General features: G+C 34.2%; 1 protein-coding gene across 2 annotated transcripts; it reads right to left on the bottom strand.

Moving 5' to 3' along the window:
- Window positions 1–6,009: 6,009 nt before the first annotated feature.
- LOC112640762 (pancreatic alpha-amylase) lies at window positions 6,010–23,806 on the bottom strand. 2 transcript variants are annotated; one of them, XM_049111613.1, is made up of 12 exons: window positions 22,726–23,806; window positions 15,604–15,721; window positions 12,997–13,209; window positions 12,528–12,674; window positions 11,304–11,501; window positions 10,697–10,927; window positions 10,180–10,313; window positions 9,305–9,427; window positions 9,112–9,211; window positions 7,421–7,539; window positions 7,189–7,314; window positions 6,010–6,237 (listed from the first exon to the last, which is right to left on the bottom strand). In XM_049111613.1, exons 3-12 carry the CDS (start codon window positions 13,162–13,164, stop codon window positions 6,048–6,050), a joined length of 1,536 nt encoding a protein of 511 aa, XP_048967570.1. In that variant the 5' UTR covers window positions 13,165–13,209; window positions 15,604–15,721; window positions 22,726–23,806; the 3' UTR covers window positions 6,010–6,047. The 2 variants fall into 2 exon arrangements, with proteins under 2 accessions (XP_048967570.1, XP_025273250.2); XM_025417465.3 differs by lacking the exon at window positions 15,604–15,721 and having other exon boundaries at window positions 22,726–23,302.
- Window positions 23,807–25,469: the final 1,663 nt, after the last annotated feature.

Genomic DNA, 25,469 nt, shown 5'->3' on the forward strand with positions numbered 1-25,469 from the left:
TCTAATGTAAGTCATGCTGAACCTAACCTCTTTCAACACAACTATTTCTACCTAAATAGGTTGTATGAGGGGCTGGCTCCAAGCCATACTTTCCCCTCACCCTGGACTTTGTGTTCAAGGGCAGAAAGAGCAAACACACTATGTATTTGCCCATCTGTTCCATTTCATGTGAAAGAAGTTTAAAGGTTTTTTATATATTACTTTACCTTCGTTTTTTAAGTTATGTTTTTATCGGGGATCTTAGAAGATTATTTCTAAAACCTTAGGATTTTCTGCAACAAATTGTAAGCTGTATCTGACATATCTAGATTTTTCTGCTTTATATGTACGTGTGGTGTGTGTGTGTGTGTGTGTGTGTGTGTGTGTGTGTGTGTAGATACTTGCAAGGGCAAAAGAAACAGAAGAAAAACTGAGGCTAACTCAGGTAAACTAGCCCTGACTTAAGCCCTTGAAATTTTTTCCAGCCATTCCAAATTGGAATAAGGAATTTGCTTTAACATATACATAAGAACAAAATACAAATGTTACAAAACTTTGGTTTAAATACTCATAGAGATTTTTCTATCCTTTGCACAAACTGTCTCATTCGTTTCTTTACACAACAGAAAGTGATTTCTTTAGAGGTTTGATTGGTTGAACGTAAGTGTCTTTTTGGAAGCTTTTATCATCTATTGGTCCAATATCTAGATACACTTCATTTCGGGGTTTAATAATAATAATGATACTAATAATCATAATGTTGAGATTACTCTGGAAGGGGACTGAGTTTGTCTCAATCATTCTCTCTGATCATATTCTATGATAATGTTTAGTGGTTTCACTTTGACTTGCAGGTGAAAGCCTAATCATAAACAAGGATTCTTCAACATACTTTCCCTTCCATGAGAAGAGAAATAACTCAGTATTCACAGAGTTCCTTGAATACATAAAATGAAATATCTAAATGAAGAATCTGTTAACAAACTCTTAAGTATAAGAAATCACTAAGGACACAGTGTAAATGGGTTTAAAATGTATTATATCCAGACCAATGTGGGATCATTTTTCCTGTTTTAAGAATATTGTGTTGACATAAGAGGGGCATAGCTTACAAAAATTTGACTACTCTTACAATTTACATCCCGAAAATATGATGGGATTTTGCCAAAGTACTTAACTTCTCCATGATGTTGTTTCCAACTCATAGAGAAATACTGACAACATTGTATATATTTAAAGTGCATGATGTGATGCTTTGATATACATTGTGAAATGATTACCAAGATTAAGTTAATTACCACATTCATCACTTCACATAATTAACTTTTTTTGTTTGTGAGAACTATTAAGATCTATTCTCAGAAAATTTCAAGTAATACAAGACCATATCACCATCTCTAGTCAGTTTGCTGCACATTAGAAGCTTAGAACTTCCTCATAACTAGAAGCTGATATCATGTACCCTACATCTCATTCTCTGTCATCATTTCCACTTTCTGTGAGTTCAGCTTTACTTGCTTTTTAGATTTCACATATAAGTGACATCATACAGTATGTGTCTGCCTGGTTTATTTCACTTAGCATAATGGCCTCCAGGTTCATACATGTTGTCACAAATTACAGAATTTTATTCCTTCCTATGATTAAATACTATTCCATTGTATAAAAAATACATTTTATTTACCCACTTATCTGTTGACATTTAGACTGCTTCTGTATCTTGACTATTACAAATAATGCTGAAATGAACATGGGAGGGCACATATCAGCCAAAATTGTGACTTCATTTCCTTCAGATATAGAGCCAGGAGTGAGATTTCTGGGTCATATGGTAGTTTTATTTTTAATTTTTTGAGTAACCTCCATACTGTTTTCCATAACGGCTGTACCGGTTTACCTTCTTAAGACCAGTATACAATGAATCCCTTTCTTCATATCCTTGCTAACATTTGTTATCTTTTCAACAATAGACATCCTAATAGGTGTAAAGTGACATATCATTATGATTTTGTTTTGCATTTCTCTGATGATTACTGATGTGGAACACCTTTTTATGAACCTATGGGCCATTTGTACATCTTCTTTGCAAAAATGTCTCTTCAGGTCTTTCACCCATTTTAAAAATGGTTATTGTTATTATTGCTTTTGAGTTGTAAGAGTTCCTTATATTTTTTAAATACTAACCTCTTGTCGGATATATGGTTTGCAAATATTTTCTCCCATTTTGTTGTCTTTTTATCTTATTGACTATATCCCTTGCTATGCTGAAGCTTTTTAGTTTGATGTAGTCTCACTTACTTATTTTTGCTTTTCTTGTCTGTACTCTTAGTGTTATTATTCAAAGACCAATGTCGTAAAGCTTCTTCTTTATGTTTTCTTCTAGGAGGAGTTTTATGGTATCAGGTTCTACATTTAAGTCTTTAATTCATTTCTAATTCATTTTTGTGGGTGTTGTAAGACGGGGTCCAGTTTCACTCTTCTGCATATGGATATAGTTTTTTCAGCACCATTTATTGAAGAGAGCATCTTTTCCCTATTGTGTGTTTTTGGCACTCTTCTCAAAGATTTGTTGACTGTATATACATGGATTTATTTTGGGGCTCTGTATTCTATTCCACTGGTCTATGTGTGTGTGGTTTTATGGCAGTACCACACCGTTTTGATTACTATACATTTGAAGTATAGTTTGAAATGAGAAAGTATGATGCCTCCAGCTTTGTTTGGGTTTATCAAGATTGCCTTAGCTATTTGGAATCTTTTGTGGTTTCTTATGAATTTCAGGATTTTTTTCTATTTCTTGGAAAGGTGTCATTGGAATTTTGATGGCAATTGTATTGAATTAATACACCTTTTGGGGTAGTATGGACATTTCAACATCATTTTTTTTTCTAATCCAAGAACACAGGAAATCGTTCTTTTGTTTGTATCTTCTTCATTTTCTTCATTAATGTCTTATAGTTTTCAGTGTATAGATCTTTCATCTCCTTGGTTCAATTTATCCCTATGTATTTGTTTTCCAGGACATTATAACTGAGATTGCTTTCTTAATTTTTTGTTTTAATAGTTCATTGTTAATGTATTGAAATAACTAATATTTGCATGTTTATTTTGTATCTGGCAACTTACTAAATTTATTAGTTCTAACAGTTACTTTGTGGAGTCTTCAGGAGTTTCCATAAATAAGATTATGTCATCTGCAAACTGAGAAAATTTTACTTAATACTTTCTGATTTGGATGTCTTTTATTTTTATATCTTGCCTAATTTCTCTGGTAAGGACTTCTAGTAGTATGTTGAATAGAAAGGATGAGAATGGGCATCTTTGTCTTTTTCCTAATTTTAGAGGGAAAACTTTCAGCTTTTCACCATTGAGCATGTTAGCTGTGTACTTGTCATATGTGGCCTTTATTATGTTGAGATACATTCCTTTATTACCTAATTATTGAGAGATTTTATCACAAGTTGTTTAATTTTGTCAAAAACGTTTTTGATTCCGTTGAAATTCCATGACATTTAGGACTTAATACATCAGGGTTAAAAGGAATTAATTTAATTTGAGAAGAAATGGGGAGGAAATGAGAAGAATCACTAGCATTCTTTTTCAAATATTGATATATTTCTTCTTTTCTTTCATTATCTCAATTTATTTCACAAATAATTATTGAGCTCTTACATAACATGTACCAAACAGTATCTTGACTCAGGGTTCAATGAAAAACAAAATAGACACTGTCTCATAGTACAATGATGGTGATAAAAACAAAAGTACAGAAAGTCATGGCATAACAGGAGGACTTGACATAATACTGCTAAATGTCCATGGTGAAGAGGGCTTTGAACTAAGATTTGAATGATGAACAGTAGTTCATCAGAAGAGATGAAAAAACACTTTCCAAGTAGAAGAAGCAGAATGTTCCTTAAGTTGAAGTTGAGGAGATTAAAGAGGCTTGGTGAGTAACTAAAACATTAGTATAAAAAAAAATAAAAAAAATAAAAAATAAAATAAAATAAAACATTAGTATGGCTCAAAAAAAGTTAAGGATGAAAGTTTTGTGAGGGGAGGCTTCAGATACAGACAAATCTTAGAATGCTGCTATGAATTTTGGTTTTTTAACTTAAGACTTTTGGTCTTTTGATAGAATTTTGGGAAAGTGGTAGTGGTGGTGCTAGTGGTGGATTTCTGATGTGAGATCACTCCAACTGCATGATAGAGACTGGGATGGTGGGAGAAAGGGCAAAGTAATTCTGATGCTGCAGTCAGACTGTCTGTAATCAATAGAACATGAAGCTCTGGTGGTCTGGTATAGTAAAAGTTAAGATTTCAACTAACAGAAATCTCTGATGTTTCATGCTCCTGGGCAAGCTCTAATAAAAATACTGTTAATCCCATGATAGAACCTCTTTTTAATTTTCCTAGCTTATGTTCCTAATGTTTATCTTCTCCTCCCTTGCTGGGAACTGAGATGTCATTACTCTCCACTATTTACCTGAGTAAATCATTACCATCATGATAAATAAAATAAAATAAAATATCCCATCATTACCTGAGTATCACGGACATCCTACTCCCCTGCGAACCACCAGGAAGTTCTTCTTTTTTTTTCTTTTTTAAAGATTTTACTTATATTAGATTTTACTTATATGAGAAAGAGAGCACGAGTGGGTGGGAGACGAGAGGAAATGGGAGAAGCAGACTCCCTGCTGAGCAGGAGCCTGACTTAGGGCTTGATCCTAGGACCCTGGAAACATAATCTGGGATGGTGACCTCAGCCAAAACTTAACTGCTTGAGCCACCAAAGCACCTCCCACCAGGAAATTCTTAAAGGAGTTCTTTAGGTACAATCTTTTATTAAAAAAAAAAAAAAAAGCATGTAAAAAATAATAAAATAAAAGCATGTAATTCTGATATTTTACAAAACTGGTAGAGAATGCCAGCCCCTGGCTTGTGATTACTCTCCCTGTTTTCATTCTACAATGTATTTGTTATAAGCACTAAAGTCTGGATTTAAGGTGGGCACCCGTGATCTTTTTCTCATAATAATGGAGGTAAAGTAAGAGACTTTTGTCATTTAATAAAAGGATAAATAGTGGCAATTGAGAGAAAAAATGATAGAAATATTTGGATGGTAAAATAAAAATATGATGTTTGATTGGATCTAAGAGATATAATAGAAGGGGGTTTCAAAGATGAGACTCAGATTTCTTACTTGCAGAACTGAATGAATGATGATGCCAAGCATAAGAAAAACTACTGAGAGTTATGAGATCCAGATGAGATCCTTACCAAATTTCGTATTTAAGGTCATAGTGAAGAAGGATGAACAAGTAGAGGATTAGAAAGAAAATCTAGACCAAGTGGTATGATGAAAGCCCCAAATAATTACATCCATCCATACTGGGGGTTAAGAAATGGAACAAAAAAAACCCTTACATCAACATCAACTTAAAGACATTACAAGGAGAGAAAAAATACAGATAAAATAGAAGATTCCTATGAGTTCCCTATAATTATATTTATAATATATATTATAAATATAATTATATATATAATTATATTTATATATATTATAAATATAATTATATATAATTATATCCCTATAATTAAGAATCATACCTTGCATGATTTTATTTTATTTATTAACTGATTGACCATAAAAGGGTTCTCACAAAGTGAAATCACTCACATGTTATAGCCCTGTATGGCAATTATTAAATCAACTATCCCTCACTAATTGTTAGAAACAGTTGATGGAAGAAATAACATAAATACATATTGGGAAATTGTATAAATGGCAATAAACATACTAGTTAACATACATCTCTGAATTCTTAGAAATTCCCTTGACAAATAAGTCATCAAGAGTCTTCTAAAATATATCATGATGTTAATTGTAGCTATCTTATAATTATATAGTTATAAGTGATCTTTATGCCTTTCTCAGTTTTTCGACTTGATTACTTACAGCTTTTATCAAAAATTAATGAACTATAATAATATATACATACACACAAAAGAAAGAGATACACTTGGTTATTGCTTTGAGTACGTGTATGTATTTATTTCAAATTTTACAGTTTAGATTCAGCATGAATTGCAATAAATGGATCTTCAGCCGAGTTACTAATAGAAAAATGAGCATTCCCATCCCCAGAAATATAGATTTTAATTCCTGTACAATTGCCGTCAATTTTATCTCCAGAAATAACATCACAATATGTGCCAGCAGGAAGACCAGTTTGCAGAGTTAAAGATAATGGCCTGAAAAATAAAATTTAAGATTTAACTTCAATTCAGTACAATTAAAAGCAAGAATTCAGACTACCTCTAAAAGCTTAAGTTTGTGCAATAGAACTCTAAGCAGTCAAAGCCTCAGTGAGAAGAAAATACAAAGACCTCTCCAGCAGATGTGAACAATTTACAAGCTAATGGTAATCTTACAGAAGACTTAGCAAATCCCTAGTTGACAGTGAATATCATCACAAAATTATAGTTTTAGAACTTCAGTGAAGATTTGAACGAATTATCACCCTTAGATAAAAGCACTTCCTTTTAATATTTTAAATTTGTCAGCTGCTTGCAAAGACATCTCCTAAGCCATAGTTTTATATATAAGGGAATCAATATACTAGAAGCAAAGGATGTGAATATACCAATGAAAGTAAGAAGTATCAGAACTAAAACTTGAAAACTCCTGATGTGAATCCCTGACCAACCCTAAGATACATGTTCTTTAAACAATGCCTCAAAAAATACATCATTCATCAGAGAGACAGGGAAGTGAAAAAAGGAGACAAAAGAACCAGCTACAAGAGTACTTGGAAAAAGAGCTAAACAAATGTACTTCAGTATTGAGGTAGTATTTTTCCAACATTTCAAAATGGAATGGGGGCTATAAGACATGTTCTTCTAGTGATTTCACACCCTTCATATGAACTACTCTGCGTATTTTGTGTGGGGTATATATACAGGTGAGTCTATACGTGTGCCTCATATATGTACATGATATGCCAGGATGCACATATCTCCACTTAGAACACAGAGCCCTTATGAATAAGAGCCATTTTCATTTTTCTTCTGATTTCTGTGTTTTCTTAATCCACTGACTAAAGAATTTTTCAGATATGAAAAAAAATAAATGTGCAAGAAGAGAAAGTAGTAAACCAAGAACATGTTAGAATAAAACGTTATTTCTAATTGATATCTACTTACCAGTCATCATTGTTAAAGACAATGAACCCTTTGTTTCCTCTTCCAAAAGCTACTTGGTTGCTACCATTATCCCACCAGTTTGTAAAAGGTTGTCCATCAACTACATTACGGAACATAACCATGTTTCTAAAAATAAAATACAACATAAAATGCTTATGAATACATCAACAGCTTAAAATAAAATGTTAAGAATGTTTATTAGTAGAGGACATCTCTAAATAAGAATTCCCACCTTATTTGACGCCATCGATGTTCACAGACCCAATCATTACCACAAGTAGTATCTGGATTAATAGTAACTTCTTTAATTATCCCATTATTATTTGGTGGCCCATACCAATCATTAACATCCTGAAGTAAAAAGAAAAAAAGAAAAAGTTTAAAAAGCTCAGATTTTTGACATTTCACATATTTGTCTATTTCTTCTCCAGTACACCAAAACCAGTATGTCTTGTATCTCTGCATTGTCTTCATTTAGAATGTAACTCCCTCAGCATTGTTACAGCATTTTGCCAAGTCCTCGCTATTTATCCCCAATTTCTCATTCTCTAGTACCATATTTTAAGGGCAAGATTTTTTAATACACTTTAATTTTCTTTCTAAGAAATTGCCATGGAATTCTTAATATCACTGTCAGCAGTGCAATGATAATGAAATGGCAGACTTCAGTGTCAGAAACAGCAGAATGAAAACAAAGATTCTATTACCATTAGTTAAGAAAACTTAGTTGATATACATAACTTCTCTGTGCCTAATTTTCTTCTCCTGTAAAATGGGGATAATGCATAGTTGCTATAAAAATTAAATGATAGGGCAGCCTAGGTGGCTCAGCGGTTTAGCGCCTGCCTTCAGCCCAGGGCCTGATCCTGGGGACCTGGGATCAAGTCCCACTTCGGGCTGCCTGCATGGAGCCTGCTTCTCCCTCTGCCTGTGTCTCTGCCTCTCTTTCTCTGTGTGTCTCTCATGAATAAATAAATAACATCTTTTAAAAAAATTAAATGATATATGTGAAAATGCCTTGAATGTGACAATTGCTAAATAAGTATTCAATTCTTTCAGTCTTCTTTCTGGATAAATGTGCTAATCAATACATCACAATATTCTAAAAAAAAAAAAAACAATATTCTTTACTAAACTGATCAGAGGTTTAATATTGTGCTTTTCTGATTGATACTTTTAACAACAGTCACAGAAAAAAATGGAAGAAACTATGTAAATATCAGTCTGGTTTATGCTGAAAAGCATTTTTTACTTTATGTAAGAAGTTGCTGTACAATGCTGCATGTGAATTCTTCAATTAAAAAAATTTTCCATTAAATTTCCAAATACATTCACAGTTTTATTTCTTAGTTCCCTTATAAAATTGCTACTCAATACCACATATAATACCCCAAATAATCTCCTCATCTTTACTTTTCCCAAAATAGTCTCAAATTTCTTCAATACATCTATTTTCCTTCCTCTTATAAGATATTTACCCTATTTAACCCCAGTTCAATCGAATAATTTCTTTCCATTCCATATTACTTTTTTCCAAAGTATTTAACAAATATTTTTATTGTTCATATTATGGGCAGGTACTGTTTTAAGTTATTTCAACGTGTTAATTTGTAATCCTTATATCAACCCTATGAGGTAGGTACTTATGAAAAATACATATTTTTCTTACTATATCCTTACTTTTAAGCTTTTCTTTGGGGTGGGTGTATGTTTATCATATTTCTGATATAGTTTGCATACTCTTTGATAACAGAGACAATGAATTTTAATTCTTTAATATCTACTGCATTGCTAAAAGCATTCCTGTATCAGGTTTACACTTCAATATTTGATAAGTAGTAAATATAATAGCATCATGGTACAATTACAACACTTTCTTTTCTCTCTTGAGAAACAAACATGTTAGATAACACCAAAACTTACTTTTCCATTTTCAAAGTATCTTGGCCAACGGAAGCTTGACATTACTCGTGTAAATCCATATGGATGAGCAAGCATAAATCCAACTCCCATTTTGTACAGTCTAAAAGTTACAAAATGATACCATCATAGAAGTAAACAGTATGTTTAGTATCATTAAAAGGTAGATTAAAAAGGGGGGCACTTTGTTTCCTACCTAGAGTCCCAGAACGTAAGAATAGATGCTCCTCCAGCTCCATGTCCTCGTTGATTGTCGTGGTTATCCACAAAGACAAGTGCTCTATCAGAAGGCATGAAACCCCATCCTTCTCCCCAGTTCCTATTAAAACACACATAAACACACAAACATGTATTCTTTCCCAGTAGCTTTAGGGTAACCTAAATGTATATTTATTTTGGCAGAGCAGGCCCAAATGAAATTCTCTAATTAAATGATTATTCTATAAGAGTTTAAAAATATATATATAAACTATATATAGATATATTATGCATTCCATGTATGAATATATGTATGAATTACTTCGATTATATTCATATTACAGTTATAAGATTTATGCTATAAAAAGTCCTTTTAGAGATTTCAGTATAATTTAGAAAAAACTTCAGAATTTATCAACATCCATATCATAGCATACAGAATAGAATACTGGGATTAAAAGCAAGTTTCAATATTATATTGCTATAATATAAATAGTCTAATATTTGAAAATAATTAATTGATAATACTCATAAATTGAATAGTATAACCACATTGTAGGTTATGCTTTATAAATGACACGATCATTTTAATAACAATGTGGCCTTCACATTATATGCAAACATTAGTAATCTAAAATAGTTATATAATACACAGATTAAAGTCTCTAGGTTATGATTGGGGTTTCCAGACATCCTCATGATTGACAAGCTAAATAATAAAGATGATAAATTTGAATTTTGGGAAGTTTAACCCTTGTTACTATTCATTGAATCCTTAAAAGTTCTAAATAAGTTCCTAAGATAACGGAGATTGAGATAATAAGACTAATACATCTGTGAAATAATTTAAAAGACAAAACATATCTCGTTTACTTTAAGTAAGCCATCTTTTCTCCATTCCATTTGCGCAGAACTGTGCCTAGTTTTGCACCATACTTGAATTCCGTCACACGGCCATTTCCAAAGTACTCTTGGCTTTTAATTGGCTCACCACCCAGATCAATTACCTAGTAGAAATACAGGGGAGAGATTATCTTAAATAAAAACTTTAAAGACTTTTCACCAGGAACGCCTGAGTGGCTCAGCAGTTTAGTGCCTGCCTTCAGCCCAGGATGTGATCCTGGAGTTCCCAGATCGAGTCCCACCTTGGGATCCCTGCATGGAGCCTGCTTCTCCCTCTGCCTGTGTCTCTGCCTCTCTCTGTGCCTCTCATGAATAAATAAATAAAATCTTAAAAAAAAAAAAAGAATTCAAGAACACTATTCTATATAAATGATTCAGCCATTAAACAACAGAATTATATTTTAATTAAATCCACTATTTTCTAAGGAATTAAGTGATATTATTTTATGTACATATGAAATATAGATACATATATGTATTAATGTACCTCCTGGTAAATGAAAGGTTTACTTCCTCCAGGGAACCACCTTGTATTTAGATTATGCAGTTTATCCAAAACCGCCTTCATGTCTCCAGGCCACATGTGCTTGGAAGCATCAATTCTGAACCCTGCTACACCAATGTCAATGAGGTGGTTTAGATATTCAGCAATCTTGGAACGCACATAATCTTTCTCCAGTGCAAGATCAAGAAGACCAACCAGACGACAATCTCTGACCTATGAAGGCAAAAATTTTGTGATTGATACACAAAACATCATCTTTACTTGAGAATCCATTTCATTATGCGTTCATTTATTCATTAACAGATATTTCTGTAGTGCTTCCTTGCATTGGCACCTGGAGATACTGACATTCTAGTATGGACATACCTTTGAAATATTTTCTAGTATAAAAATGGAGTATGTAGGAAATAAATTAGAAGAGCTTTTCAACTGGGACAAATTAAATTGGGAAAAATGTTTTAAATATTGATTTCTATTTTCCTAGGAATCTACTCCAGTATGTAAAATGATGATCGATAAACTACATGTAAATAATTAAAGGTACAGATAGCTCTTTATTCGCATCACTGTGGTTTTTAAATTTAATTACCTGATACGGATCATTATAGTTTTCAATGTCTCCACTTCCAGTTTTACATTTACCATCATTAAAATCCCAACCAGAGAATGGGACCGCTGGAAAATCTCTGTTTCCAGGGTTGAAGTAACTTCCACAAGTACTGCTTGTTCCTGCACTCACAGCATTCCCACACATATGATTAATTACAGCATCCACATAAATATAGACCTGAAAAACAAAGTTTCTATTTGTTTGACTCATAGAAAGGTAGAAATTTATAGTATTATTGACTAAAGTTTATGGAATGAGGGATCCCTGGGTGGCGCAGCGGTTTGGCGCGGGCCTTTGGCCCAGGGCGCGATCCTGGAGACCCGGGATCGAATCCCACGTAGGGCTCCCGGTGCATGGAGCCTGCTTCTCCCTCTGCCTATGTCTCTGCCTCTCTCTCTCTCTCTGTGACTATCATAAATAAATAAAAATTAAAAAAAAAAAAGTTTATGGAATGATAATCACACTCCAAAATAGGTCTTTGCTATTTTTTAACTTATCTTCTTAGTAAACCAAAAGTCAAGCATGAAGGGAAATCAATATGAACTAAATGCCTATCTGCTTTCTACCATCTTGGTAAAATATTTACATATATGATAAACTGATAGAACTAAAGCTACCAGGCAAACAGCCTTTTTAGGGAGAGGTAGGAATCAGCTGAGGCAAGAAAGAGTAGTAGTTTTTAAAATTTCCATGCATTATCCTAGAATGCTAGTCTCTATTATCTACTTAACATCTGAACTTAATTATTGTCTCTTATGCTCTTCATCAAAAATGATTTAACTATATATCATCAATTAAAGAATATAACTATACACCTATGGGAAGAAGACTCAGAAATGATAGGTGGAGATACAAGTCACATAAAAATTACAAGCAAATATTGCACCTGGAATTTCCAACTCCTAACTAGGAAAGTATTCCCCAGAAATGTGTATAGTTATGGGGTTCAAAGTTGATACTTTCTTTATAAATAAGCTCAGCTTGAAACTTCGATTTAAATTTCCTTTAGTAGATAAATAGCACATATACAAAAGTTTACAAAAGCTGAACATAAGGTAACAATTAAGCTTTAGTTATGGCTTAAGTGTAAAGTAAACTAAACTAAAATAAAATAAATATGGAAAACATTCTGCTAAAGAGTAACAGGAGACAGGAGACATTGTTTTCCTGAATATTTTTTAAAGGAAACTTTAATTCACTTACACCAACATTGTTACACCGAGTCACCATGTCTTTGAATTCATCTTCATTTCCTGATCTTGTGCACAACTTGTAGCTAATTGGTTGGTATCTTTCCCACCAAGGTCTTGAAGGGTTATTAATCACAACATTTTCATTGGGTGGAGAAATCTATAAATAAAAAAATCTTAATAAGTATCAAATTATGGGTTAGTTTATATCATCAGATTACTCTAGAAACTCATCAATAATCTAAAATTATTTCTGAATTTTTGCATATACAGCTACATTTTTAACAACCACATGAAAATATTAACAGCATACTGGAAATGTCCTGCCAAAGAAAGGTTATATCAGGAATGAAACATAAAGTTGTCAACAATACTACATTTCTTTTGTCCTCAGTAAAATGCTCCAGCTTCACAGATACAAATCATAATACCATTTCCTCTAAGTATAGCAAACTGCAATTTATGCTCTGAACAATACTCACCTGAACCCCTCCAAATCCTCTTGGAGCTAAGTATCGTTCGCATTCAAGAGCAATGTCAGCCCAGCGCCACTCAAACAGATGGACAATAGATGTCCGTCCAGGTTTGGTATTTGGGGCATACTGAGCCCAGCAGAACCCAATGACTGAAAGCAATAGAAAGAACTTCATTTTGCTTTGAGTTGGTAGTATTCTTCCCAGGAACTATTTATCTTCCTGTAAGAGACATATTTTACTAAGTAAATGTTACCATGAATAAATACATAGAGCACAAAGTGTTTATTCATAATCAGAAAAAGGATTATCAATAATAATATTAACAGGTGAAGAATATCTATAAAGAACTTTCCAGAAAAATAATCTAAGTGACCTTTTAGACTTAATGTTTTCCTTATTGAGGGAATATTAACCTTTTTAAACATCTGGCAGTTTATATATAAAGAATCCTTAATCATGTATTACTTAATTAGGATTAACTTTTATTTCTGAAGTCTTTCACTAATAGAAGGAAAATCACAATTAAAGCCAACTGAATTTATGGTCAAAACTTTGCCTTAACTATTTGTAACCATTATAATGTTTCACTTTCAAAAAGAAACAGGATATTCAATACAGTTCTGTTTTTATACCACCAAGTCTCATTTTTAGTTATTGAAGTTTCTACTTTACAATTTAAGAAACTATTGGAAAGTTGAATGCCCACGAATTGAGGAAACACCCTTTCCCCACCCTCATCAAATCATGTACTTAATGCAATGGCTATAGTGTAGATTGTTTTGTGTTTTTTTTTTTTCCTTTTAGCTAAATACCTCTTTTACTACCTTATAAGATACTAAATTGATGAATTCACACACTGCTTCATTCTTAATCTAAGTAAAAGCCTATAAAAGAGAATAATTGTATGGGGGGGGACTTCATGCATTAAGTCAACAAGCATTAACTGAATGCTGCTTTTTGCTTAAGCATTCAGATGATATTTGGGATACAGTGATGAATAAGACAGGAATCATATTCTCAAAGAGCTTACGTTCTATTGTGGAAAGAAATTATATGAGCGCTAGATATCCCTCATCACCAAGGAAATACAAATCAAAACTGCAATGAAATATCACCTCACACCTGCCAGAATGGCTAAAATTAACCACACAAGAAACAACAAGTGTTGGTCAGGAGGTGGAGAAAGGGGAAACCTCTTACACTGTTTTTGGGAATAAAAACAGGTGCAACCACTGTGGAAAACAGTTTGGAAATTCCTCAAACAGTTAAAAATAGAGCTACCTTGTGATCCAGCAATTGCACCACTAGGTATTTACCCAAAGTATAAAAAATACTAATTCAAAGGGACACATGAACTTCTATATTGATAGCAGCATTATCAACAATAGCCAAACTCTGTGGAAAAAGTCTAAACATCCATCAAATGATGAATGGGTAAAGAAGTGGTATAGATGATAGATAGATAGATAGATAGATAGATAGATAGATAGATAGATGATAGATAGATAGAGATATGAGGAAAGATATGGATATGGATAGATATATATATATCTCCAGCCTAAAAAGAATGAAATCTTGCCATTTGTAACAATGTGGTTGGAACTAGAATGTATCATGCAAGTGAAATAAGTCAGAGAAAGACAAATATATGATTGTACTTGCATGTAGAATTTAAGAAACAAAACAGATGAATACAGGGGAAGGAAAGGAAAAATAAAATAAGTTAAAAACAGGGGGGAGTCACCTTAACGGACTATATATTTAAAAGAACAAACTAAAGAGGGGAGATGGGTGGGGATTGGGTTAAGTGGGTGATGGGTTTTTAAAAGAACACATATTGGGATGATGACTGTGTGTTATATGTAAGTGATCAATCACTAAATCCTGCTCCTGAAACCAGTACTACACTATATGTTAGCTAACTTGAATTTAAATAAAATTTTAAAAAATGAAATCCTGCCATTTGCAACAACATGTTGCAAGGGTGTATTATGCTAAATAAATTAAGTCAGAAAAAGACAAATACCATATAATTTCACTCATAAGTGGAATTTAAGGAATAAAACAGATGAACATATGAGAGAGGAAAAAAAAGAGGGGCGAGGAAACCAAACCCTAAGAGACCCTTAATGATAGACAACAAACTGAGGGTTGACGGAAGTGAGTGTGGGATGGGCTAGAAGGATAATGGTAATTAAGGAGGGCACTTTTTATGATGAGCACTGGGTGTTGCATGTAAGTGATGAAATGCTGAATTCTGCTCCTAAAACCAATATTGCATTATATGTTAACTAACTAGGGGATCCCTGGGTGGTGCAGCGGTTTAGCGCCTGCCTTTGGCCCAGGGCGCGATCCTGGAGACCCGGGATCGAATCCCACGTCGGGCTCCCGGTGCATGGAGCCTGCTTCTCCCTCTGCCTATGTCTCTGCCTCTCTCTCTCTGTGTGTGACTATTATAAATAAAAATAAAATAAAATAAAAAATATAGGTTAACTAACTAGAATTTAAGTAAAAATTTGGAAAAAAAGAAAATATATGAGTAAATTATAATAAAACAACTGAAGATATCAATAAGAACTAGTATGAATTAACAGTAATAAAATAGAAAGTTACTTTGCCATCAGGGTTTTTTAAACTGGATAGTCGGAAGATTTCTCTGTGGAAATGATTTTCAGCTAGCATTTGAAGGAGTAGACGGAGCCAGTCCTTTGAAGATCAGAGAAAGAGCAATCTAGAGGAAAGTACAAGATAAAAAGCTCAAGGAAAGAAAAGACTCAAGTGATATGTTTAAAAAAAAAAAAAGTCAAGGTAGCTAAACAACGTGTATTACTGGGAAAGGTAAAATGATAAGATATCTATTAGGCCAGGTCATGAAGGACCTTGTAGAATTTAACGAGAGCACCTTTGAATCTGAAAAATGGAAGCTAGGAAACTTTGGTATACATTAAAAGAACATCACTCTTGCTGCTGTGAAGAAATTGGATTATGTGAAGATTAGAGTAGAGGTAAGGAGATCAGTCTGACTTTTTAGTGGTCTAGGAAAGAGGTCAGCAGATTGGACTAAGGGCACTGACAGGATATATTATATTTCAGAGGCAGAGAGGCTATAGGCTTATGGATAAATGAGAGCTAAAGAATGAGGGGAAGAGAAAACTTACAGAAAGATATTTGGTGATACCATTCATTAAGATGAGGAAAAACAAGGAAGTTTGGGGAAGGGTTATGTAGAGCACTATGGTCCATAATTATTCCTCTATCAACCCTAGTCATCTCTGTTGGTCCTTCCTCCAGCCAACCATGTAAACACTATGTGTCCTGCTTTCTTAGTCAGTTCAAGTTGTTATGCCAAAATTATCACAAGCTTCTCAGTTCACAGATAGTCATCTTCTCCTGTATCTTTATATGGTGGATAACAAGAGAGAGCTCTAGTCTCTTTCTCTTTTTATAAGGATACTAATCAATCATGGGGCTCCATTCTCATGGCTTTATCTCAACTGAATTACTTCTCACCTGCCCCACGGTCTCACATGCCCCACCATTTCACTGGGAGTTAGGGTTTCAACATGTAAATTTGGAGGAAAGGAGACCCAAATGTGCAGTCCCTAACACTCATCCGTTGCAAAATGAGAATTCCCTCACATTTCACAAGCAATTTCATTACACCATGATTTTCCAAGTATTTTCCTTCTTTCTAGGATCACCTTTTAACATCCTGGTGTACTTAGGAAACATTCCTCTTTCCAGATGCAGCTGAAGCAACATCTTTTGAAGCTTATCCTGAAATTCCCAGGCATAGTTAATAAATCCTCTGTATTATAGCTTTTTATCTTATATGACATTATTAAGATGTATTTGATTTACATGATAAATATATTGTAAATAACTAAGTATTCACAAGTCCATCATTCTGTACCAAACTTCTTAAAGGTAGACTTCCTAACTAATATTCTTAGAAACTAGCAAAACAAACTAATATTCTTAGAAACTAGCATAAGCCATTATGCTTATGAGACCAATGGCTTATGTGATCAGTAAATTGCTGTAACATAAGACTCTAAATTCCATGCACTGTACAAGACACTGGCATAACTTGGGTTATGTCTGCAATTATTTTTTAAAGTAAACAAACACCAGAGAAATTATGTCATACAATCTAATCTTTGTAAAACATTTGTATACTTGAAGGAACTAAAGTCAGACAAAGTGAATAAATTGTCCAGGCTCATAAGGTAAATAATGAAGCAAGAATTTGATAATAGGTCCTACCATAAATCAACATTCTCTGTCATACACCAATATTTATCATAGAATTCTAGAGGGGTAATGTCCAATATGGTAGCACAAGCAATATTTGGTTACTGAGAAATGGAAATATTGGTTTGAACAGAGATGTGCTATAAAGTATAAAATACACCCCAAATTTTGAAGAATTAGTATGAAAAATTAATATAAAAATAATTTTAAGTCATTTATGTTGAAATAATATTTTGAGGGGGCCTGAGTGGCCTCAGTTGGTTGAGCATCTATTTTAGGCTCAGGTCATGATCCCAGAGTCCTGGGATCAAGCCCCATATCAGGTCGTTGTTCAGCAGGGAATCTGCTTTTTTCTCTGTCCCTCCCCCATAGCTCATTCTCTTTTGCTCTCTGTCACATAAATAAAATCTTAAAAAAAAAAAACTGTGATACATTAGGCTAAATAAAATTTATTATTGACATTTAATTTCCCAAGTTTCTTTGGCCTCTTTTAATATTGCTCCTAAAAACTGTTAATTACATATGTGGTTTTCATTATATTTCTACTGGAGAGTATCATTCTAGAGATAATGTTAAGTCAAAGAAAGGGCATATCTGTATAAAAATACAAGCGACAATAATAAAATGAAGAATATGATTACCATTTTAAGAAAGGTAGGAGTAAAGTGCTTGAGGATTTCACTGATAGAAAAAGTAATTTGTGGGAAGCCCAAGTGGCTCAGAGGTTTAGCGCCGCCTTTGGCCCAAGGGCGTGATCCTGGGGTCCTGGGATCAAGCCCCATATCAGGTCGTTGTTCAGCAGGGAATCTGCTTTTTTCTCTGTCCCTCCCCCATAGCTCATTCTCTTTTGCTCTCTGTCACATAAATAAAATCTTAAAAAAAAAATTGTGATACATTAGGCTAAATAAAATTTATTATTGACATTTAATTAATTTCCCAAGTTTCTTTGGCCTCTTTTAATATTGCTCCTAAAAACTGTTAATTACATATGTGGTTTTCATTATATTTCTACTGGAGAGTATCATTCTAGAGATAATGTTAAGTCAAAGAAAGGACATATCTGTATAAAAATACAAGCGACAATAATAAAATGAAGAATATGATTACCATTTTAAGAAAGGTAGGAGTAAAGTGCTTGAGGATTTCACTGATAGAAAAAGTAATTTGTGGGAAGCCCAAGTGGCTCAGAGGTTTAGCGCCGCCTTTGGCCCAAGGGCGTGATCCTGGGGTCCTGGGATCCAGTCCCGCGTTGGGCTCCCTGCCTGGAGCCTGCTTCTCCCTCTGCCTGTGTCTCTGCCTCTGTGTATGTGTGTGTCTCTCATGAATAAATAAATAAAATCTTAAAAAAAAAAAAAAGCAATTTGTGCTGACTGAGAACAGAAAAAGATATAGTCAATTCAAAGAATAGGTTTGACTTTATTTTTCTAAGATTTTATTTATTTATTCATGAGAGACACAGAGAGAGAGAGAGGCAGAGACACAGGCAGAGGGAGAAGCAGGCTCCATGCAGGGAGCCCGATGTGGGTACTCGATCCTGGATCTCCAAGATCACACCCTGGGACCGAAGGCAGGTGCTGAAGTACTGAGCCACCCAGGCATTCCGGTTTGACTTTAAAAGAGATAAGGTGGGGATCTCTGGGTGGCTCAGTGGTTTGGCACCTGCCTTCGGCCCAGGGCCTGATCCTGGAGACCCGGCATCGAGTCCCACGTCAGGTTTCCTGCGTGGAACCTGCTTCTCCTTCTGCCTGTGTCTCTGCCTCTCTCTCTCTCTCTCTGTCTGTCTCTCATGAATAAATAAAATCTTTTATAAATAAATAAAGTGAAGTAGCTTTTATGTAAAAAAAAAAAAAAAAAAAAATGGCAGCCATGGTGGCTCAGTAGTAAAGCATCTGCCTTCAGCTCAGGTCATGATCCTGGAGTCCTGGGATCCAGCAGCCGTGGGATCCAACCCTGATTCAGGCTCCCTAGTTAATAGGGAGCCTGCTTCTCCTTCTCCCTCTACCCCTTCCCCTGTTCATGCTGTCCCTCTCTCTCTCATAAATAAATAGAATCTTTAAAAAAATGTAGGAAATGGGAAAGAAGAATGGGCAACTATAATATAGTTTTGTAGAACATTACGTTAGGTCTAAGGGAGCTACAGGAGTTAAAGTAAGAAAGTTACATGGGGTTTCTAAGTCAGGGAGAAGAAAGAATTTCTTCCTAGAGCTATAAGAAGCTACAGAAGAATGTTATTCCTCTGTTTGTTTGTTTGTTTGTTTTATTTTTTATGATAGTCACAGAGAGAGAGGCAGAGACACAGGCAGAGGGAGAAGCAGGCTCCATGCAGGGAGCCTGACATGGGACTCAATCCCAGGTTTCCAGGATCCCACCCCAGGCCAAAGGTAGTGCTAAACCGCTGCGCCACCCAGGGATCCCTGTTTTGTTTTTATAAAGGCAAGTAACATGATTAGAGCTTTTAGAGTATATCTCCCTACACATTCCAATCAGCTGAGCTGATCTACCAACTAACTGTTGAATGATTGAATGATTATTGTAGTTGAATGATTATTCTGGGGCTAAACCAGCAAAAGAACCGCCTAGCCAACCCATTAAATTGTGAGGCGGAATGTATATTATTGCTATTCAGCAATAATTAACTAATACAGAAAGGAGAGATGCAATAGATTTGGTGGAGGCCAATTCTACAGGAAATGGTAGCTAATGAGATGAAGGGGGAAAATGAAAAGAAAGAAACAAAGGGGACACAGAGGTTTAAAGTTTAGTGAAAGGGGGTGACTGGGTGGCACAGTTGGTTAAGTGTCTGACTCTTGGTTTCAGCTCAGGTCATAATCTCAGTGTTGTGAGATTGAGACCCATATGGGGCTCTGTGCTCAGCATAGAGTGTGATTAAAACTCTCTCCACCCCTATCCCTCTTACAATAACTAGATAAACCTTAAAGAAAAAAATAATAACAATATGAAAAGAAAAAGAGAAAGAAAGAAAAAGAAAGAAAGAAAGAAAGAAAGAAAGAAAGAAAGAAAGAAAGAAAGAAAGAAAAAGGAAGAAAGTTATTTAGTTTAGTGAATGGTAGAATGACAACACCATTATCATTCATAGTGCAATCCAAAGGCAGACTTGGTTTAGGGAAACTGAAGAACTAATATCAGAATATACTGCATTAACAGCAATAAAACTGTTACCCCAATGCATGATACATTAAAAACTCAATGTGTTTGGTTTCTGTAATGTTACTATTGCTGTTTTGTTATTTTTATCACTGATACTATTCCAACTACCCTAAACTCATGCTCTCTTTCCACTTCACTTACTGTCACTTGGACATTCTCTCTTTCCATTCCACTCTTTCCAAATTCTAATAATACTTTCTACCTTTTAGAAGTATTTACATACCCTTCCCCCAGGAATAGTGATAAGAAGGAACTGGCAATGTTTTCCACACTTTATTTTCTTTTTCTTTTTGTTTTAATCTCTTCTGAGTTTCTAGGAGATCACATGTTGATTTTGAAATAACTTCTCATCACTGCCTCAACAATTAACTCTAAACTGTTTTAAATACTTTCACATGTATTTTAGGATGTTATTAAAATAAGGGATAACTTGCAGACATAAATTGAGAAATTTTACTAGCTTAGGTGGATGTACACAAATATATGATAATCTTCTATCAAGGGTCACGCATTGTCATAGATTTTCTCATGTAATCTTAATTTTCACCTCAATCAATATAAAAAAATAATAACAAAATAATAAACTCCCTAGGAAAGGCATTAAAATAATTAACACATTTATATCTTGTGAAGTAAATTCTGCAAACAAATCTCAGACATCTTTCTTTTTTTCTCAGACATCTTTGACATCAATAACAAAACAAAAGCGGGGCGCCGGGGTGGCTAAGCCAATTAAGCATCTTCCTTTGGCTCAGGTCATTGTCCTAGGGTCCTGGGACCAAGCCCCATGGTGGGCTCCCTGCTCAGTGGGGAGCCTGCTTCTCCCTCCCCCTCTGTCCCTCCTCCTGTCTCATGCCCTCTCTCTCTCAAATAAATAAAATCCTTAAAAAATATAATAAAACAAAAAAATAAGAACTTGAAACAGTTGAAATATCTACTTCCCTTTATTGGTTTCCTAAAATTGTTCGGCTCAGAGAAGATATTCACAGTCATTAATACTATTATCAATGCTCTGTTGCCCACATCTCATAATGCTTGGATTGCCTTATAAAGAGAAATTTCCTTCTATTTTAATGCATTAAGGACTACTATAATATGTCAAATGAGATGTATTGGGAGTTCTTTAAAAATATAAACTGCAACATTTGGTACTATCCTATCAACAAAGCAATACTCCTTAAGAAGTATTTATATTTGAAGTACCAATAAAACATATGCAATGTTAAGGAGAAAAAAATACTACTAATTCGGACTTCATAATTTGCTAGGTTCTGATGTTCTCAAGTTTTTTTTTTCTCAATCGGTATTGAGATATTTGTTATTTTATTTAATGTCCACAATATAAATGACAACAAAGGGGAAAGGCCCTAGAATAAATTCAGGATTTTTCTTAATGCATGAAATACCATTTAGTTATTTAGCTTAAAGTCTACTTAATTGTACCATGTCATAAATAAAATAAAGGAGCTCTATTAAAATGTTAGGTAAAAAGTAGTAGTCAAAAAACTAGTATCTATTTTTATAGCTTCCTTCCTACGTATGTAAATATCAGTTACTTACATAAGTATTAGCTATGACAATGTACTTTCCCCCCACCAAAGATTCGCATCTCAGGCAGACAGCAATATATTTTTTTAACATGTAAATAATTTAACATTAACCAAGAAGAGACTAGTTATCTACTCTTATCATTTGTAGTTATTAGCCTAGAACCCTCATAGTTAAATATCTTTATAGCAAGTTGTTTAAAGTATCATTAAACATTTAAATGTCACATCTATGCTTATTTTGTCACTTTATCTCCAAGTGTTTTATTTTCTATTTTCATAGTTTTCAATATTCTAGAGCACAGGGTAGTATTATTACTCCAGTATTTGGTCAAGTTAGCCATTTCTCATACTGAAAAAAGTCATAATTCCTCTATATTTTACACTGAATAATGTACAATTTTCCCGCAAAACTGTCTCCCTACAGCTGTCTATCCCCACCAAAAAATAGAAAAGAAAAACAGGAAAATGAACCTGAGCACCGGATAATAAGTCACATGTGAAGATTAGAGAAACAGAGGCAAATATAATCAAGTTTGTCTACGAGATCTCTTAAGTGAGACAAACATGTTAAGCCAAGGCTCAGACACAAATAGTACATTTTGTCCTGCTGGAAACTGAAACTTGAGTTGTCAACAAACCTAAAATAGATTGGGAAACTCTAAACAATATCAAACCATATTACAGAAACCAATTATTTCAAGACAAAACTAGAAGGCAGGTATAGGGACTACATGATAGTCATAAACATTAAAAAATAACTCACCACAGTAATTTCTTTAAATCAGCAAACTCTCAAATCCAAAGGTCAGCCTTTCCAATTATAAAATCAGAAAAACCACACAGCTCTTGTTTTGCTTTCTCTTCAATGGAGGAAAATGCTGAATTTAGAACTGCATAGATCTTCTATAATCCTTTTCAATAGGTGCTCTTAGAACCCTTTCCAATTCCCCAAATCTAATCTGCAAAAAAAAGTCTTATGTGAGCCATATAATGATTCCTGCATGAACCACTGTCTTCTCTTCTCTGCTTTCAACGTGCCGCGCTGCTGCCTTTTCTAATTACACTGTACATTTTCAGTTCACTTTCTCTTTGCTTGCTTTCTTCTTTAATTTCTCAGTATCTTCTCCCAATCTCAGTTAGTTTTTTGTTTTCCTGAACTATTTATATCAAGCTGTAAGAAATTTTTTTGATAAAATAAGCTTAAAGACATAGATTAAAATGATTGTGTTAAATTAAGTAAGTGTGACTAGGATGTAAACAAAGTCTCTAAACCCTAAATATAATTTTGAATCTGAGCTTTGTCACCTACTATGTGAACCTTAGAGAAAACAAAAGCCTATAGATTGTATTTATTTATTTATTTATTTTTAAATATTTTATTTATTTATTCATGAGAGACACAGAGAGAGAGAGAGAGAGGCAGAGACAGGCAGAGGGAGGAGCAGGCTCCATGCAAGGAGCCTGATGTGGGACTCGATCCCAGGACTCCAGGATCACACCCTGGGCCAATGGCAGGTGCTAAACCAATGAGCCACCCAGAGTCCCCACCTACAGATTGTATGATTGTATTTAGGTCTCAGCTGGAAAATGGAGGTAATATTATTACTGATAAATATAACAAAAATGCAAAACTAACTGAAAATAAATAAAAACATTAAGAGTGTTACTATGAACCATGTCAGTGTATTATCACTTTGATTTCTCACACAAACATAAATGCAAGATAGAATTATGATGATACCCAGTTTCAAAAGAAGGAAACTGAAGCACATTAGGAAAGGTAATTTGTCCATAGTCAAATTACAGTAAATGCTGAGACCAAGATTCAAAACCAAGTAGTTTAACACTATAGTGAGTTCTTAGCCAGTACTCAAGCTTATCAGTCTCCAGCACTGAGTTGTAAAAAAAAAAAAAATTCTATTAAAATGTTTTATGTGAAGATATTTTTCTGTTTAGTTAATATTAATATGTTTAGAAAATAGCAAAAGTAGTAAGAGTTTGTCTTATACTTCTGTTTTTCAAATTTTTTACACTAAACAGAATTAATAGTTCTCTGTTGTAGTGGTGCTTAATTGTTTTTGTTTGGTTTTGATTTTCTGGAAAGAGAGAGAGAGCATGAGCATGAGAGGGAGAAGAGAAGAGAGAATCTTAAGACTCTATACTTCGTGCAGCGCCTGACACAGGGCTTGATTTCACAACCCTGAGATCATGACCTAAGCCGAAATAGTCAGTTGCTTAAACAATTGAGCCACCCAGGCACCCGTCTCTGGTAAAGTTTTTATTCCTGATCTCACACCCTGAGAAATATTATGATTCATAAATATGCCATGCTCCTCTCTACAGGTAAAATACACACCTTATCCTGTTGAATTTGGGAATGTCCATGTCATTTGCTTTGGCAATGAAATAAAACAGAAGTAAGAAGTTTTACTCTGGTGTCTCTGTGATTGTTAAAGCATGTGTCAAAATGAAGTTTCAGTGGCAGGTTGTAAAGTGACCAAAATTAAGAGTCTCCTTGTTGATCCAAGATAAATGAGAAATAAACTTGGCTACTGTAAGCCACTGAGAATTCAGGTTTTTTTGTTATTGTGGCATATCCTATTCTATCATGATTGATATAACCATTAAGTTCCCTTAAGTTCTTTGATTCTTAGATATACTATATGACATTTCTCTTCTCTTGGAATGTAGGAATAGAGAATAAATCATAAGATCTGAGAACATTAATATGAAATAGAATAAGTCAGTCCAGTGGTCTCTAGATTTTGAACCCTAAGTAATCAGTAGAATTTTTTAATATATAAATACATATTTTTATATAAAAGTCATGAAATTCAGTTTCATAAAAGATCTACCATTAACATATACTTTTTATCTTTTAATTTGGAACTACTTATCTAAATCTAATTATTTTAGTGATAAAAAAATAAGACCTATAACTGAGGCAAGTAGTATTTATTTTGAACAAATGACAATTTTTAAAAAATTGACTATGATACCGGCATCATGGTGGTGTGGATTCCTTTTACCTCTCTTCTTTTATTATAATTAATTAGTCACCTATACCTAACGAAAGGTGCCTCCACATTACACCAGGATACCTGTGAAATCTTTTTCTACTTGTGCACCCAAAAGTAAGTAGATGGAATCTCAGAGGGGACTGTGAATTCAGGGATGTTAGTGAACCTGGTTCACCAGCATTTGCCCTGATTAGAGAAGAGGAACCTGGAGAGTACACAAGTAGACAGATACTCATGAGAGATAGAGAATCTGTGGAGATCCAGTTAGCCTGACAGGAGAACCTGGCACATCATCAGAGTGGAATAGAGGTGAATTTGGATGCAGAGGATTTCGGAGGCAGCCTCCCCATCTATGGCAAAAGTCCAACACTCTGGAGTTTGAGCAACAGAAAGAGTTATCTTTCTGGCAGAGGAAGTGATAAGTGAAAGAAGTGACACACTGCCCAGCTGCATGCAGGTTGCAGCTGGATGGGCTCATTTCTCTCCT

Source organism: Canis lupus, chromosome 6 (assembly GCF_003254725.2).
Source record: "Canis lupus dingo isolate Sandy chromosome 6, ASM325472v2, whole genome shotgun sequence".
Classification (NCBI taxonomy): domain Eukaryota; kingdom Metazoa; phylum Chordata; class Mammalia; order Carnivora; family Canidae; genus Canis; species Canis lupus.

Bases quoted from the DNA above. Each gene is read 5' to 3' on its own strand.
- LOC112640762 (XM_049111613.1), bottom strand. From the start codon at position 13,164: ATGAAGTTCTTTCTATTGCTTTCAGTCATTGGGTTCTGCTGGGCTCAG. The intron at 12,675-12,996 runs GTGAGTATTGTT...TTTTATTTATAG, and splicing joins GAGGATTTGGAGGGGTTCAG to ATTTCTCCACCCAATGAAAA. The intron at 10,314-10,696 runs GTACATTAATAC...TATTTCTACTAG, and splicing joins AACCTTTCATTTACCAGGAG to GTAATTGATCTGGGTGGTGA.